We start from the raw sequence: 16,857 nt of genomic DNA on the forward strand, positions 1-16,857 counted from the left end.
TTTAGCAGCTGTATTTTGGCATGCATCTGCTACGCGCGTCCGAAAAATACTTTTTATTTTCTGACGTGCGTCAGCTACGCGCGCCAAGTGGCATTTGATGCACATAAGTCATTACTGCCCAGTTACCGTGTGAGTCTTTACCTCTAAGTCAATGGCTGGTGGTAAGGTCTCAGACCCAAAATGGACACACGGTAATTTTCATTTTGCCGCACGTCCATTTTTGGCAAAAATTTAAAAAAGGCCTTTTTTACAGGCACGCTAAAAAATGGATCGGCGCATGCCTACGCTACTGCAAGCCATTTTCAGCGCCCCTTTGTAAAAGGACCCCCTAATTTGCAGTACTGTGTATAATTCTGAAGACTGCACTTTCTAAAAGATATAAATAGGATGGAATCAGTCCAGAGGGCAGTTACTAAAATGGTCAGTGATCTTCATCATTCATTTTATGGGAACCAGACTTAAAGATCTCAATATGCATAATTTGAAAGAAAAGCAGGAGAGGGAAGATTTGATAGAAACATTTAAATATCTCCTTAGGGTAAATCCTTGGAGATGGGCCTTTTCAACTGAATGGAGGAGTGGCCTAAGGATTAGGTTGCAAACCTGGGGAACTGAGTTCGATTCCCACTGCTGCCTGATGGCCAGCAGTGGGTTGAGGTCCTGAGGAACCAGGTTCAATTTCCTCTGCAGCTCTGTGTGACCCTGGGCAAGTCACTTAACCAGGGGTGTGCTGGTAAATTTTTAACAACAGGCTCTTTCTCCAGACGTAGCTAGCTCTGCAGTTGGAAGGGCTAGGGGTGGCCAGGGTGGGGGAGGAGCAACACTTACCTCTCTCTCCTCCCTCCCTTCGTGCGGGCACGCTAGGCATACCTTTGCTAGCAGCCAATAAATGGACTGCCACCACTCCCAACGTCTTGCTCTGAGCAGCATGCTGAAACTTCTCACACATGCTGGAGAAGTCCCAGCCTGCTGCTCAGAGATGGAAACAAGGAGCGGGGAGCAGCAGCAGTCTATTTACTTGGCTGGCAGGGCTCAGCATGCCCACCAGCAAAGTAAAAGAGAATTCAGCAGGGGGCCCAAGCCCACATTTTGGAAGCCAGTTGTTAAAGTAGCCATGGAGGGCCTTACTTTAACAACCGGCTCCCAAAATTCTTAAAAACTTAACAACCGGCTCTTGCGAGCCTGTGAGAGCCTGCTCCAGCATACCACTGCACTTAACCCTCCTTTTGCCCCAGGTACAACAGTAGTACAATGTACTACTTAGACTGTGAGCCCACTAGGGACAGACCCAGTACCTGTAAAATGAAACTGTGAACTGCTTAGGTGTAAGCAGTACATAAATACTGAAATGATGATTTGCAGGCATGGTAACACAGCATAAGTCGGTGTCCACATTTAGGTGGAACCCGCATGCTATGCTAATTTTATTTATTTATCTATTGCATTTGTATCCCACATTTTCCCACCTATTTGCAGGCTCAATGTGGCTTACAATGTGTCGTTAAGGCAATTGCCTTAGCAGATTATATAACAGTAGTACTGCATAGAGAACATGCCTTGCAGAGTAAGATGAAGTAAGCAAATATGAAATGAGCAAATATGAGAGGGTTACAATTCCAAATTATAGATAAGTAAGAAGTGTTACATTTACAGTTATTGATCATTGTGGTATGCTTTGTTGAAGAGGTAGGTCTTTAGAGATTTAGAGTTTGTTAGTTCATAAATGTTTTTTAGGTTAAGCGGTAGTGCATTCCATTGCTGCGTGCATAGGTAGGAAAAACTGGACGCATGCGTTATTCTGTATTTTAGACCTTTACAACTGGGGAAGTGAAGATTCAGGAATGTGCGGGATGATCTTTTAGCGTTTCTGGGGGGTATGCCTATTAGGTCTAGCATGTAGACTGGTGCATCTCCGTGAATGATTTTATGAGTGATATTCTATAAAAGTCAAGTGTCCTTTACAGAATAGGAGTTTCGCACAGATATTCCTTGTGCATAACTTTTAGCAGAAGAAAAAAGCAACACTGGGCCTTCAGAACTAGGACAACAGGAGTACTTTATTAATCAATGACCCGACACGGGCCATGTTTCGGCGCTAACAAGGGCGCCTGCTTCAGGGGTCGATGTGCTGATGCAATGACGTGCAGATGACAAGGCACGATTGCCTTAAGCCACTGAGAGGTTACATGCGATCGTTTGCAATGGCGAAAAACGCTGATAGCGCTAGCTTCAACAGAAGCACTTTCTCCTGTGTTCTAATTGATCTTGTGTTATTGCGCCGGAAAGCGCTGAGAGGTGCTGACTCCGATTGAAGTGATATATTTTTGTTATAGAGAACAAATCTTCAATCGGAGTCAGCACCTCTCAGCGCTTTCCGGCGCAATAACACAAGATCAATTAGAACACAGGAGAAAGTGCTTCTGTTGAAGCTAGCGCTATCAGCGTTTTTCGCCATTGCAAACGATCGCAGATAACCTCTCAGTGGCTTAAGGCAATCGTGCTTTGTCATCTGCACGTCATTGCATCAACACATCGACCCCTGAAGCAGGCGCCCTTGTTAGCGCCGAAACACGGCCCGTGTCGGGTCATTGATTAATAAAGTACTCCTGTTGTCCTAGTTCTGAAGGCCCAGTGTTGCTTTTTTCTTCTGATTTGTCTAATTGTATACTGTAATGCCCTCTCTGTCTGTATTGCATAACATTTGGCGCCATATATAGAATCTGGTCCTATATGTAGATCATGCTAAACATTCATTTCAAAAACACAGCTTATCCCTATTTTTTACCCTATCATTGATAGGACAAAATGCTTTTATCATTCCAGTGTTGCAATGTTATCTCTCTCGCCACATACCCTTTCTTTGTGTTCTGTCGCAAGCTGTTCCCTGGAATCCAACTGGACAAATACAGTCACAACGAGTTTCTAAAGAAAAGAAGGACTTCATTAGCTCTAGAATAATGTATTTTTGAGAGTTTCTTTGGGTAGCTGTGAAAATGCGTTGCTGTTCTTTGTAATGCTGGAGTACATTGGTAATCTGAGTGTTTGATGTATTTTATTTATTGAAATTATTTTGTTTAATATTTTGTACTGCATTGTTTATATTTTATTAATTTTGCAAACCGCTTTGATGCATTATTGTGTAATGCGGTAAATCAAGAAAAGTAATCAAATCAAATCAAACATGAAACAGATCCTTAGGGTTTTATGCATTAATGTGTGAAGTGACTTTAAAAAATTGCACTTCGCACACAAAAAAAAAATAATGCAAAACACCCAGAAACATGCAAAAAGCACCAAAGCGCATGTGTTTTGCTTAAGTGCACTTTTGTGAAGTCGCATCACAAAAGTACACTTTGCAGTAGTAAACTTTGGTGCAAAGTCCATTTGTGAGAAAGTTTCTGTAAATTTGGCATTTCTCTGACATACAGTGGTCATGTTCATTTGTTTATTGCATTGAAATATGCTTTAATAAAGCCCATTTTCAATAAAGAGCTTGCATAATGTAAAATCATGCAATACTCTTCCAGATTCCATGAAGGGCTAAAATATTTTAAAGCCTCCGTCCAAGAAGCCCCGCCTCTTCTGAAAATAATGACCTATCTCCCATCTCCCATTCTCCTTCCTGGGCAGCTCTCCCTAGACCTATCCGAGCAATCCATGACCACCTACCATTCAGAAAAGCACTAAAAACCCATCTATTCAAACAAGCCTACTGAGTTTGATTCCCACTTCAGGCACAGGCAGCTCCTTGTAACTCTGGGCAAGTCACTTAACCCTCCATTGCCCCATGTAAGCCGCATTGAGCCTGCCATGAGTGGGAAAGCGCGGGGTACAAATGTAACAAAAATAAAATAGATACTATTGGAGATTCTACATGAAATGTTGCTATTCCACTAGCAACATTCCATGTAGAAGGCTGCGCAAGCTTCTGTTTCTGTGAGTCTGACGTCCTGCACGTATGTGCAGGACGTCAGACTCACAGAAGCAGAAGCCTGCGCGGCCACATTGGTGATCTGCAAGGGCTAACTTCTACATGGAATGTTGCTAGTGGAATAGCAACATTCCATGTAGAATCTCAAATAGTAGCAACAGTGGAGGAGTGGCCTAGTGGTTAGGGTGGTGGACTTTGGTCCTGATGAACTGAGTTCGATTCCCACTTCAGGCACAGGCAGCTCCTTGTGACTCTGGGCAAGTCACTTAACCCTCCATTGCCCCATGTAAGCCGCATTGAGCCTGCCATGAGAGTGGGAAAGTGCGGGGTACAAATGTAACAAAAAAAAAAAGACCCAGATTAATCTCATGAACCCATCTACCTTACATATACTGAACAGAAAACGACATTGACCCAGACTCTATCTCCCACCTTACCCTCCTCTCTCTATCACCTGTCTCTACCTACCTACCCATCCATCCTTCTATTATGTTATACTTAATTTCCTACTTTACATAACAAAATTCGGTGTTACCTATTACTATGTAAGCCGCATTCAGCCTGCTTTTAGTGGGAAAGTGCGGGATACAAATATAATAAATAAATAAATTCTTTCAGTAACGCGACTCACCCTGAGAGTCTGGGGGCAATGGTGGCAGGTTCAATCACCATTCGATTCTCCCCTGGTAGCTGCTATATCAAAATGGCACCCTCTGACCCCTGGGGTAATCTTGTGGTACTATTGCTAGAGGGTTAGATTGCCAAATTAGGACACCTCCAACATGTTGTTAACTTTCTTTGGGAGCGTTGGCCTGCTAACTCGCCAGCCAGTGCTCTCAGAGATGACGATATAGAGGCATTGATTGAAAAAAGCTCCCCCACCTAGCATATTCATCCACCTCTCTGGTGGTCTATTAATCTTAGACCAATTAATACTTTATTGTCTCCAACTGACTGCCCATAAAACTCAAAAAGTGATCCAGCTAAGCCCCTGAGCCCCTCCCTCTGCACTTATCAAATCTCATTGGTGGTGGTTCCATGGGGAAAGGAGTGCTTCCCAGGCACTCCTGCCCTGGAACTACCATTTTTCATGATGCCTCCTGCTCCCTAAAAGTATATCATTACAAGAGATTGCTCCTGTCCCCCAAATTACCACCACATAGATGCTCAAGTAGGATCAAACATACGTGGAGGGGCATAATGGAACGCAAACGCCCATCTCCATGGGCGTTTATCTCACAGAACGGGTCCGTGAAGGGGCGGACCGAACCGTATTTGCGAAAAAAATAGACGTCCATGTTTTATTCGACAATTTGTGAGCTGGGCGTTTTTGTTTTTCAGTGATAATGGAAAATGAAAGCGCCCAGCTCAAAAACGAATAAATCCAAGGCATTTGTTCGTGGGAGGGGCCAGGATTCGTAGTGCACTGGTCCCCCTCACATGCCAGGACACCAACCGGGCACCCTAGGGGCACTTTTACAAAAACAAAAAAAAGGTAAAAGAGCTCCCAGGTGCATAGCTCCCTTCCCTTGTGTGTTGAGCCCCCCAAATCCCCCTCAAAACCCACTGCCCACAAGTCTACACCATTACTATAGCCCTAAGGGGTGAAGGGGGGCACCTACATGTGGGTACAGTGGGTTTGGGGGGGTTGGACGACTAAGCATTAAGCAGCACAATTGTAACAGGTAGGGGGGGATGGGCCTGTGTCCACCTGCCTGAAGTCCACTGCACCCCCTAACAACTGCTCCAGGGACCTGCATACTGTTGCCAGGGAGGTGGGTATGACATTTGAGGGTGAAAATAAAAAGTTGTGAAACATCATTTTTTGTGGTGGGAGGGGGTTAGTGACCACTGGGGGAGTCAGGGGAGGTCATCCCCGATTCCCTCTGGTGTGTAATCTGGTCATTTAGGGCACTTTTTGGGGCCTTATTCGTGAAAAAACAGGGTCCAGGAAAAGTGCCCTAAATTCTAGCTACAAACGCATACTTTTTTTCAATTATCGGCGAAAGGCGCCCATCTCTGTTCGGGTGATAACCACGCCCCAGTCCCGCTTTCACCACGCCTCCGACACGCCCCCGTCAACTTTGTACGCTTCCGCGATGGAGTGCAGTTGAAAACGTCCAAGTTCAGCTTTCGATTATACCGCGTTATTCGTTTTTGGGAGATAAACGCCTATCTCCCGATTTAGGTCGCAATATAGGCGTTTTTGTCTTTCAATTATAAGCTGGATTGTAACATAGTAGATGACGGCAGAAAAAGACCTGCACTGTCCATCCAGTCTGCCCAACAAGATAAACTCATATGTGTATACCTTACCTTGATTTGTACCTGCCTTTTTCAGGGCACAGACCGTACAAGTCTGCCCAGCAGTATTTCCCGCCTCCCAAGCACCAGTCCCGCCTCCCCTCTCCGGCTCTGGCAGACCGTATAAGTCTGCCCTCCACTATCCTCGCCTCCCAACTACCAACCTCTCTTCCCCCACCTGTTCAAGGGTTAAGAAGTCTTTTCAGAAGGGGAGGTTGTGATGGGTCTTTTGGAGAATAGGGTTTCAAGGGGGATTATGGCATTAGCCTGATGCTTTCAGGGAAGACAGGCTATTTTTGTTGTGTTAAGTCCAAATTAGGGCTTAACGCAGCTTAGTAAAAGGAATCCTTTCTCTGCTACATGTAAAGTGGGAAATCTAGACAATTTGTACCATGCATTTTGTTTTTCAATAAATAAATTAAATCTTAAGAAAAACGTTTATGGACAATTATACCTTTCAGAACTGCGATTCCATTGTTCTGGCATGGAGCACAGCGACAAGAGCTGGTTTCCGCCTGGTACTCCTCCAGGGCACGCCTTAGATTGGCTTTCAATGTGCTTGCACTTGCAAACTCAGTGGCAGTCACCAGTTCATAGAGAGGTTCAGTCTACAAGGACAGTAACCAGAATCCATTTATAAAGTTAAAGATTATCGTTACAGTGGCAGCTATTTTTTGAAATGGCAGATAAAGACTATCTGGTCCACCCTGTCTGCCCTTCCACACATCCCTGCTCATAAATGTTGACTGGACAGTTTGGCTTCTTTAAGCCCCACTTGGCCAAAACCACAACCATCACCACCAACAAAAACATCACTGTGGAAGAAAGGGAGTCTGATAGCATAATGGGAGAATGTAAAGGGTAGAATTCATCAGGAGTGACCTAAAAATGTATTATTTTTATAACATTATTAGTGACAAACTTGTTAGGCGTTTTTACGCAAAAGCATCATGAATCTATGGGATATGCAGACCTGTGACACCCTTACTTTTGTTAGGAAGGTGTTATATTTAAGGGAACAAATTAAATAAAATTATATTTAAAAATCATTATATAAACACTAGTAAAAAAGGCCCATTTCTTAACGCAATGAAACGGGCGCTAGCAATGTAATGAGTTCCTGCCGTTAATGTTTCCACGGTTGTATTCTGAATATAATTGTTGTTTACATGTGTAAGATTTCTTTATATACAATATTTTTTGTGTAAACTGTGTTACAATGTGGTAAAAGGTTTCCTGGTCCAGGCCCTTCAATCAGTTTAACAATCACATCAGAAGAGCTCCTTACTCGTGAGAATAACATAGTAACATAACATAGTAGATGACGGCAGAAAAAGACCTGCATGGTCCATCCAGTCTGCCCAAGACAAACTCATATGTGTATACCTTACCTTGAATTGAATTTGTACCTGTCCTTTTCAGGGCACAGACCATATAAGTCTGCCCAGCAGTATTTCCCGCCTCCCAACCACCAGTCCCGCCTCCCATCACCGGCTCTGGTACAGACCGTATAAGTCTGCCCTCCCCTATCCTTGCTTCCCAACCACCACCCCCTCTTCCCCCCACCTGCTCCGCCACCCAATTTCAGCTAAGCTTCTGAGGATCCATGTGAGAGACTGAGAGAGATTGTGTGTTTTACAGACAGTGTAAGAGAGAGATACACAGAGTGACTGAGTGTGTGTGTGTGTGTGATGTCTGTGTGTGTGTGTGTGATGTGTGTGAGTGACAAAGTGATTAAATGTTTGTCTTCCCTTCCGTTCTGTGCACTTGCCTCCACTGATGTTCGTACGTCCCTGTATATGATTGTTTGTTAGAGATTCAATCCACTCCACTTCCCTCCTCCAAGTTCCGTTCTGTCTGATTGGTTTTTCGTTGACAGTGAGAGCCAATTAAACACTGAACTACAGACTTACGAACCCTACACTGTCACAGTGCCACGGAGTCAGCTTCAGAATGTTGGAGGTGCTTTTATTATCCTATATAATAAAACTCACCCTCAACGTTATGAGGACACTGACGTCACTATCAGGTCCTCCGGGCACTTCCCTCCAGTTCGAAGCCTTCGTGGTGGTGAAGCCACCGAAAACACTGTGTTGGGGCCCCACACTCGTGTCAAACGTGATGACGTCGAGGGCGGAGCACTGTCAGCAGATTGAAGGTGGCGTGCCGAGGTCCGCAACAATGGCGGACGAACCTCGACGAGGTGAGTAGGGAGGGGGGGGGGGGAGGTTTGGAAGAAAACCGTGCTAGCGCCCGTTTCATTGCTGCAAGAAACGGGCATGTTTTACTAGTATAGGATAAAATAGTAAACACAACTTAACATAAGAGTTGCCCTACTGTTCCAGACCAAGGACCCATCTAGAGCAGGGGTGGGCAATCTAGGTCCTCGAGGTTGGGTTTTTAGGATTTCCCCCGATGAATATGCATGAGATTTATTTGCATACAATGGAGGCAGTGCATGGAAATAGATCTCATGCATATTCATAGATGAAATCCTGAAAAAACGACTAGGTTGAGGCCCTCTGGGACTGAGGTTGCCCACCCATGATCTAGCTCAATATTTTGCTTCCAAAAGTAGCTAGTCCAGGTCACAAGTACCTGGCGAAGTCGCAAAAAGTAGCAAACTTCCATGGTACTTAACATCAGGGAAAAGCAGTGGCTTTCTCTATTGTCTACCTTAATAAAGATTTATGATCTTTTCTTCCAGGAATTTGTCCAAACCTTTTTTAAACCCAGCTGTATTAACTGCTTTTACCATTTGCTCCAGCAAAGAGTTCTAGATCTTAACTCACCCATTAGGCACCACCTTACAGAATTGCCAACTAAGCGCTTTGCTGTAATGTATACATAAGTGGCATTGACATAGGTGAAGCATGGATGCAGGTGGGCTATTTTGCCACTTACTAGCATAAATTACAAAATATTGCAAGTCATAAAAACATAAGTACATAAGTGTTGCCATGCTGGGACAGACTAAAGGTCCATCAAGCCCTGTATCCTGTTTCCAACAGTGGCCAATCCAAGTTACAAGTACCTGGCAACAGTGGCGTTCCTGGCCTGGATGGCACCCGGGGCGGAGCACCGATGCGCCCCCCCCCCCCGGCTAAATGACACCTCCCCCCCCCCCTCCGATGAAATGACACCCCCCACGGGTGCACGCCGCTGGGGGGGGGGTGCCACGGCGCACGCCTGCTCCGAGTTCGCTAAATTTCGCTTCGCTGCAGCTCCCTCTGCCCCCGAACAGGAAGTGACCTGTTCCGAGGCAGAGGGAGCTGCAGCGAACGAGCGACGAAGTTTAGCGAACTCAGAGCAGGCGCACGCTGCGGCACCCTCCAGCGCCGTGCACCTGGGGTGGACCGCCCCCACCGCCCCCCCCCCCTTGGTACGCCACTGCCTGGCAAGATCCCAAACACTACAATACATTTTATGCTGCTTATCCAAGAAATAAACAGTGGATTTTCCCCAAGTCCATCTTAATAATGCCTTATGAACTTCTCCTTTAGGAAATTATCCAAACTTTTTTTAAACCCCACTAAACTAACTGCTTTTTACCACATTCTCTGGCAACAAGTTCCAGAGTTTAATTACATGTTGAGTGAAGAAACATTTTCTCTGATTCGTATTAAATGTACTGCTTCGTAGCTTCATCACACGCCCCCTAGTCCTAGTATTTTTGGAAAGAGTAAACAAACGATTCACGTCTGCTCATTCCACTCCACTCACTATTTTATAGGCCTCAGCCATCTTTTCCCCAAGCTGAAGAGCCCTAGCCACTTTAGCCTTTCCTCAGAGGGGAGTCTTCCCATTCTCATTCTCATTTTCGTCGCCCTTCTCTGTATCTTTTCTAATTGCATTATATCTGTTTTAAGATACGGTGACCAGGAACTGCACACAGTATTCGAGGTGTGGTCACACCATGAAGTGATAGAAGGCATTATAACGTCCTTATTTTTGTTTTCCAATGCTTTCCTAATAATACCTAACATTCTATTTGCTTTCTTAGCTGCGCTGCACACTGGTTTCAACGTATCATCAACAATGACACCTAGATCCTTTTCCTGGTCGGTGACTCCTAATGTGGAACCTTGCATTGCATAGCTATAGTTTGGTTCCTCTTTCCCACATGCATCACTTTGCAATTGCTCACATTAAATGTCAATTGCCTTTTGGATGCACCATCTCCCAGTCTCATTACTTCCTGTTCCGGGGCAGAGGGAGCAGGGAGCCAGCGAAGCCGAGAGCCCAGCCAAGAATGCACCCGGGGGGGGGGGGGGGGGTGATGCACTGGGGGGGGGGGTGCACATCAGCGATCCGCCCCGGGTGGCACCCGACCTAGGATCGTCACTGCTGCATAGATTCCAATACAGTAGTTTGCGTGGCTTAGTACCATTGATTGTATCAGGTTATGAAATATTTCCCTTGGCACTTAACCAGTTAAGTGCTGACTCCACCCCCAGAATGCCTCCCAAATAGCCAGTTTCACATTGGGCACTAAACTGGACATTTTCAGTGGCACTAACCAGCTAAGCGGTCTTTTTATCAAGCTGCAGGAAAAAGGGCCCTGTGCTAGTGGGCTGTTTTTTTCTGAGCGCCAGGGCCCTTTTTACTGCAGTAGGTGAAAAGCCCCCAGGCAAACATGATCATGCGGTAAGAGAATTATCACATGGCCATGCAGCAGGGAGGCCTTACCGCCACCCACTGAGGTGGCAATAAAGCCTCTCACGATAACCCGGTGGTAACCGGGCAATGCACAGCGATGCCCAATTACTGTCGGGTTAGTGTCACACAAGCCATTTCTGGGAGTTTTCTTTTCCCCCCGGAAATGGCGCATGCTCCAGACAGATCTACCATCAGTGGCTGAATTAGGCCGGTGGTAGTCCCGATTTAGCGTTCGGGAAGCCTGCATTGGGCTTACCGATGCTTTCTGAAAGACCCCCTAAGTGTGTTGAATATGCCTAGTTAGCCCTGGGCAGGCAATTTAAATGGCCAGCAGCCTTTTCTGGCTGTTTACATTGTTTTAAATACTGAGCCCTTCATTATTCCAGCATTTCTCATGAATGAGATTTTTGTAAAAGTGTGTGTTTTACAGTAGGACTTTTGAAAGACTTAGGTACCATTTAATTCATATGATCTCTAAAACAGAGGCTGTCTGCTAAACAGGATGGCATTATCTTTACAAAACATACATAGTAGATGACGGCAGAAAAAGACCTGCACGGTCCATCCAGTCTGCCCAAGAAGATAAATTCATATGTGCTACTTTTTTTATTTGTACTGTCCTCTTCAGTGCACAGACTGTATAAGTCTGCCCAGCACTATCCCTGCCACCCACCACCGGCTCTGGCACAGACCGTATAAGTCTGCCCAGCACTATCCCTGCCTCCCAACCACCAACCCCGCCTCCCAACCACCAGTTACTTGACAAAATCAATTTTATTAAACCTGGTCTGAATTTGGCCTTAAAAGAAGTACTTTTTCTTGTGGTCAAGGCCACTGAGAGATTGAACCGGGCCCGGGGTAGGGCAGCAGCCCCCCTCCCCCACAATCATCGTCTGCTGCCACCCCCCCCCCCCCCCTGCAGCTGCCACTGCCGTTAAAACCGAGCATGCATGCCTGAGAGGAAAAGCTGCTGCTCAGCAAGCAATGGGCAGAAGAGCAGCACCGGAGAGAGACCTGCGGTGTCTGCTCCTCCGGGTCCTCCCCAGCCTCCAAGGGGGGGCACGGCACCAGAGTTTTCTCTCTCCTGCTCCTGTCGGGACGCAATCGTTCAAGTCCCATCAGAAGCAGGAGAGAGAGAGAGAGAGACCCCGGTGCCGGGCCCCCCCTTGGAGGCACGGGCCCCGGTAATTCCTCCCCCCACCCCAGTGACCTTGTTTGTGGTAGCAGATTGGATAGGGAAGTGCTTCCTGATCTAGAGACATGCCTATCTAGTCAGATTTCTAAACTGAATATGTATGAGATAGATTTGCATGCATTCAGCCCCTAATCTATCTTGTATATATTGGTGGGGGGGGGGGGCAGTTATCAAATGGATAGATAGGGCTGCATAAAAAGCTGTCCTCTCTTTAGCCGGCTAGTTATGTATGTACCAGCATCGAGTACTGAGCATAACTTCCGAGTCCGTAGATGACCCAGATTTTCAAATCCAGTATTGAACATCTGTATAATTCAGTCTGCAGCTGTCAGCAGCTTTAAAACCACTGACTGCCATGGGCAGAATATCACCCAGCCAGTTTCTATTTGGTTTTATTTATAGTCATTCCACTCTGTACAACAGGGCTGGTTGAAAATATCAGAATATGTGCAAATATTCAATTAAATTGCCCTACTTTTACTTTGATGATGTCCGGATTGTACTGAACTGCATCTCCCCACTCTTGCATCAGGTCTGGCGTCGGTAAGTCTTTATATGCTAGAGCTGTGATTTGTTCACTAGCACCTCCTCGGACAAGGGCTATGAAATCTTCTACGTATTTTCTAGTACCGGAAGTATCTGTAACATGGGGTCAGGTGTCAAGCTGTGGCTTAATTGTTTCATTTGCATTAAATAATAAAATCCACACATGTAGAATAAAGGGACATGCCGTATTCCATACATACAATGAGCTGTGGCTTTTTGTTTGATTGTAATTATTGCGCTCATTTCTGTTTTATCCTGCTAACTGGTCTTCGTTACACAGGGTAAACCTGAACACCTTGACAGTCAAAAGGCACTGCAGATCCTGCAGCAGTTGCACTTGGACAGACCTAAAGATGAGCTGACCTACTACTACTACTACTACTACTACTACTTAACATTTCTAGAGCGCTACTAGGGTTACGCAGGGCTGTACAAATTAACAATTAAGGACGGTCCCTGCTCGGAAGAGCTTACAATCTAAAGGACGAAATGTCAAGTTGGGGTAGATAAGTTTTCCTGAGAAGAGGTGTAGTGAAATGGGCTACTGGCATGGCTGGCTCAAGAGGTTGTGGCACCCTGGACCAACTTTTGTTTTTGTGCCCCCCACCCACCATGTCCCCAACTTCCCACCTGTTCCCCCTGCCCAACCCTACCATAGCAATTTTCACAATTCCTCCCTCGTCCTACCCCCAAACAGCAACTTCCACGATTCCACCCCACGTACCCCTCCATAGCCACCCCAGGTTCTCCCTCTCTCTCTCCTTCCCTCCCCACGGCCACCCCAAGGTTTTCTCTTCCTCTATCCCTCCCCCCTCCTCACAGCCACCTGAGGTTCTCTCTCTCCCTCCACCTCCAGCTGCACCGGGCCTTCCCTCTGACCCATCCCAAACAGAAAGTTGTGTCAGAAGGTTAAGGGGGCAGGGTGGGTCAGAGGGAAGGCTCGATGCAGGCTGCCCTAGAGAAGAGAAAGAAGTGTAAATGGGAACACAGAAGAGACTATGATGGGGGAAGGAGGGGTGAATAGAGGAGGAGGAGGAGGAGAGAGGAGGTACAATATTTCATTACCTCACCAGGTCCTTGTAATAAGTTTTCCCCATCCCTAAAGAATCGAACAATACATGTCAAATGGCTGTTGTCAGGCTGCAGGTGCCAATGGGTCCGCCCAAGATTACACCTAAAATGTAGGGGGATGTTTGACTTGGAAAATGCTAATCAGTACATGAAAGCACTTTTGGCATGTAGATATAATAATTATTTTATATTCTTTTATAAATCACAGTTAACCAATTGAGAAAGGCAGTTACAAAGCTCCATTAAATCACACAGTAAATTCCATTTTGTGTTGCCGTATCCCAGAATATTGATCATTCCTGATTGCAGCCAATCAAAGAGAGTGGGCTCTAAATCAATCCCAATATTTCCTAAAGGGGCCATGACCGATGACAATCAAGAGGATCGAGGTGGTGGTGGGGGGGGGGGGGGGGGGGGGAGTTGGGTTCTGTTTCAGAAGGAGGCTTTGAAGAGTCTGTTTTGGTGGGTTATGCTATCGGGGGATTGGGGTTGGTGGTATTATACCATTAGGCACCAGCCCCTTTAACAGACTTCTCAGGAGTATCAGGCCTCACATTACTAGCCTGATGCTTCCAGGAACAAAAGATAATAAAGCTTGAAAGGTTAAACAAAAGCTGCATTATTAATTTTGCATAATAATGAGCTGCTTTGCATGCATCTCATTAGTACTTAACATGTTTTGCGCTAAAAAATTGTCTGTTAAGGGCAAATAAAACATGATTTTTGTGAATTATCTGGTAAAGTGCTTCATTCCCTTAATGTACATTTGTAATTTCCCTTCTGTGTTAGTACATTTTTGTTAGGACATTCCAATAAAAAAAATGAATAATTAAGGACCAGACAGGCACTGTACAGACTTCCCCAGAACATTCTGCCAAATGCAGCGCAGTCATGACACATATTTCCTCTGCTACTCCCCTCTGGGTAAGAAAACTGTCAATCAGGCCTGTTTCCACGGAAGCCAACAATCCTGCCACTTTGTGAAAGCATCTCTCTGCTTACCTCCTATTTCGTTTAAGAGTGCCTTACACTGTCCGACTGATATCCCGGCACTCAGGTAGACACCTTGAATATTTCCACCAATGTTAAATCCAAATTGCATGCAGGACTGGACATCACTTAAGCTGTACCCTTCAAAACACAGCAGAATTCCATACATTATTGATATAGAAAAGAGAATTTTCAAGGGATCTTTCACAACATTTCAGTCTTTACCTATAACATCGCAAAACAGCATCCGGCTGAGCTTCTGGATATCCATTCTGTAGAGATGTGAAGCCCCACTATGGACTACATTCAGCAATTGGCACTGAAAAAATTCAGCATGGAGCGCTATTCTATAAACACCACCCCGGGTTTCACGCTGTTTGGGGTCAGTGACCATTGGAGAAGTAAGGTGGGGAGGGGTAATGCCTTAATCCCTCCTGCAGACTTTTGGTCATATAGGGTACTTTTTTGTGACTTAGCCTTGACTGAAACAGGTTTAGACCAAATGGCTACTATTTAGCCCTGGATGTTTTTGCTTTGTTCCATTACAGCAGAAAAACATCCCAAGTTTTGGGAACACCCAAATCCTGCCCCCAATACATCCCTGACACACCTCCTTCTGATCTGGACGCACTGCAGATGAACTGCCTAGAAAGATGTCTTTAAAATGGGTGTTGAAAATAGCGATTTGGGCGTTTTGGACAATAAAACCCCCCCATCCATCTGTCGCTTTGTGCTGCTTTTTGGACATTTTTCAGTTTTGAAAATTTATTTATTTATTGCATTTGTATCCCACATTTTCCCACCTATTTGTGGGCTCAGTGTGGCTTACAATACATTGTGAATTATGGAAATACAATTTGTTACAGTACGATTATGGGTTACATTGTGAAGAGTTATGGGAAGACAAAGTCAAAGTCAAAACATCATTTGGGGAATAGAACAATGGAACGTAACAATGAGGAAATGATAGGGCGATAAACAATAGCAAAAGAACATTAGGGTATAACAATTTTATCTGTGGGTAGAGTTTTAAGTGACGTGAAAATACGGGGGAAGAGAATTCAGAAGACAGTGTATTGATGCATTTCTATTAGTGTGTATGGACCTCATGTGTTTTAATCCTTGCAATAAAATGGGCCCCTAAATCTTGTAAATTGCTAAAGTCATCTTTATTTACCAAGCTGCCTTGGTTTGGAACTCTTTGCCATCTACAGTTCACCAACAAAGAAGTAGTCTCCTATTTAGGCAAGCTTTAAAAACGTTTTTTGTTTGTAAAAAAATATATCTTGTTTAAAAATAGGATGATTCTTGGACTCTGTTCCAGTCATTCTTATTTGTAATCTGCATTGAACTTTGATGGTGCAGTGACGTTCCTAGGGGAGGGGGGCGGTGGGTGCGGTCTGCCCCGGGTGCACGCCGCTAGGGTGGTGCCACGCGCGCCTGTCCTTCGTTTGTTCCATGCTCCCTCGGCCCCGGAACAAGTTACTTCCTGTTCCGGGGCAGAGGGAGCATGGAACAAAGGACAGGCGCGCGCCACACCCCCCCAGCGGCGTGCACCAGGGGGGGTTTCTTTCGCGGGGGGGGTGTCCTTTTGCCGGGGGGGGGGCGCTGCACCCGGGGGCGGGGTGCATCAGCGATCCGCTCCGGGTGTCAGCCCCCCTAGGAACGCCACTGTGATGGTGATAGCACGCTATCAGACGTGAAATGTAATGCAATGTAAAAAATGGATGACATGGACCTGGCAGCTTCTATGTAGGGGTGTCGGCATAAGAACATAAGAGTAGCCATACTGGGTCAGATCAATGGTCCATCTAGCCCAGTATCCTGTTTTCCAAACAGTGGCAAATACCCAAATTGTGGCAACACTCCATACTACAAATCCCAGGACAAGCAGTTGCTTCCCATGTCTGTCTCAATAGCAGACTATGGACATTTCCTTCAGGAATTTGTCCAAACCTATTTTAAACCCAGATACGCTAACCGCTGTTACCACATCCTCCGGCAAAGAGTTCCAGAGCTTATCGTTGAGTGAAAAAATATTTTTAAAAGTATTTCCATGGAACTTCCTCGAGTACTAGTCTTGGTACTTTTGGGAAGAGTAAAAAATCGATTTACTTTTACTCGTTCTACACCACTGAGGATTTTGTAGACCTCAATCATA

General features: G+C 45.5%; 1 protein-coding gene across 2 annotated transcripts in view; it reads right to left on the minus strand.

Annotated features, from left to right (window-relative positions):
• Positions 1 to 16,857, minus strand: part of C8B (complement C8 beta chain) — a 49,345-nt gene that overhangs the window by 1,339 nt on the left and 31,149 nt on the right. For both annotated transcript variants that reach the window (XM_030206547.1, XM_030206545.1), the window contains exons 8-11: positions 14,709 to 14,837; positions 12,565 to 12,728; positions 6,690 to 6,843; positions 2,854 to 2,922 (exon numbers count right to left, since the gene is read on the minus strand). In XM_030206547.1, coding sequence (XP_030062407.1) covers positions 2,854 to 2,922; positions 6,690 to 6,843; positions 12,565 to 12,728; positions 14,709 to 14,837 — 516 coding nt within the window. The remainder of the gene's footprint in view (positions 1 to 2,853; positions 2,923 to 6,689; positions 6,844 to 12,564; positions 12,729 to 14,708; positions 14,838 to 16,857) is intronic.

This window comes from Microcaecilia unicolor, chromosome 6, assembly GCF_901765095.1.
Source record: "Microcaecilia unicolor chromosome 6, aMicUni1.1, whole genome shotgun sequence".
In the NCBI taxonomy this organism is placed as follows: domain Eukaryota; kingdom Metazoa; phylum Chordata; class Amphibia; order Gymnophiona; family Siphonopidae; genus Microcaecilia; species Microcaecilia unicolor.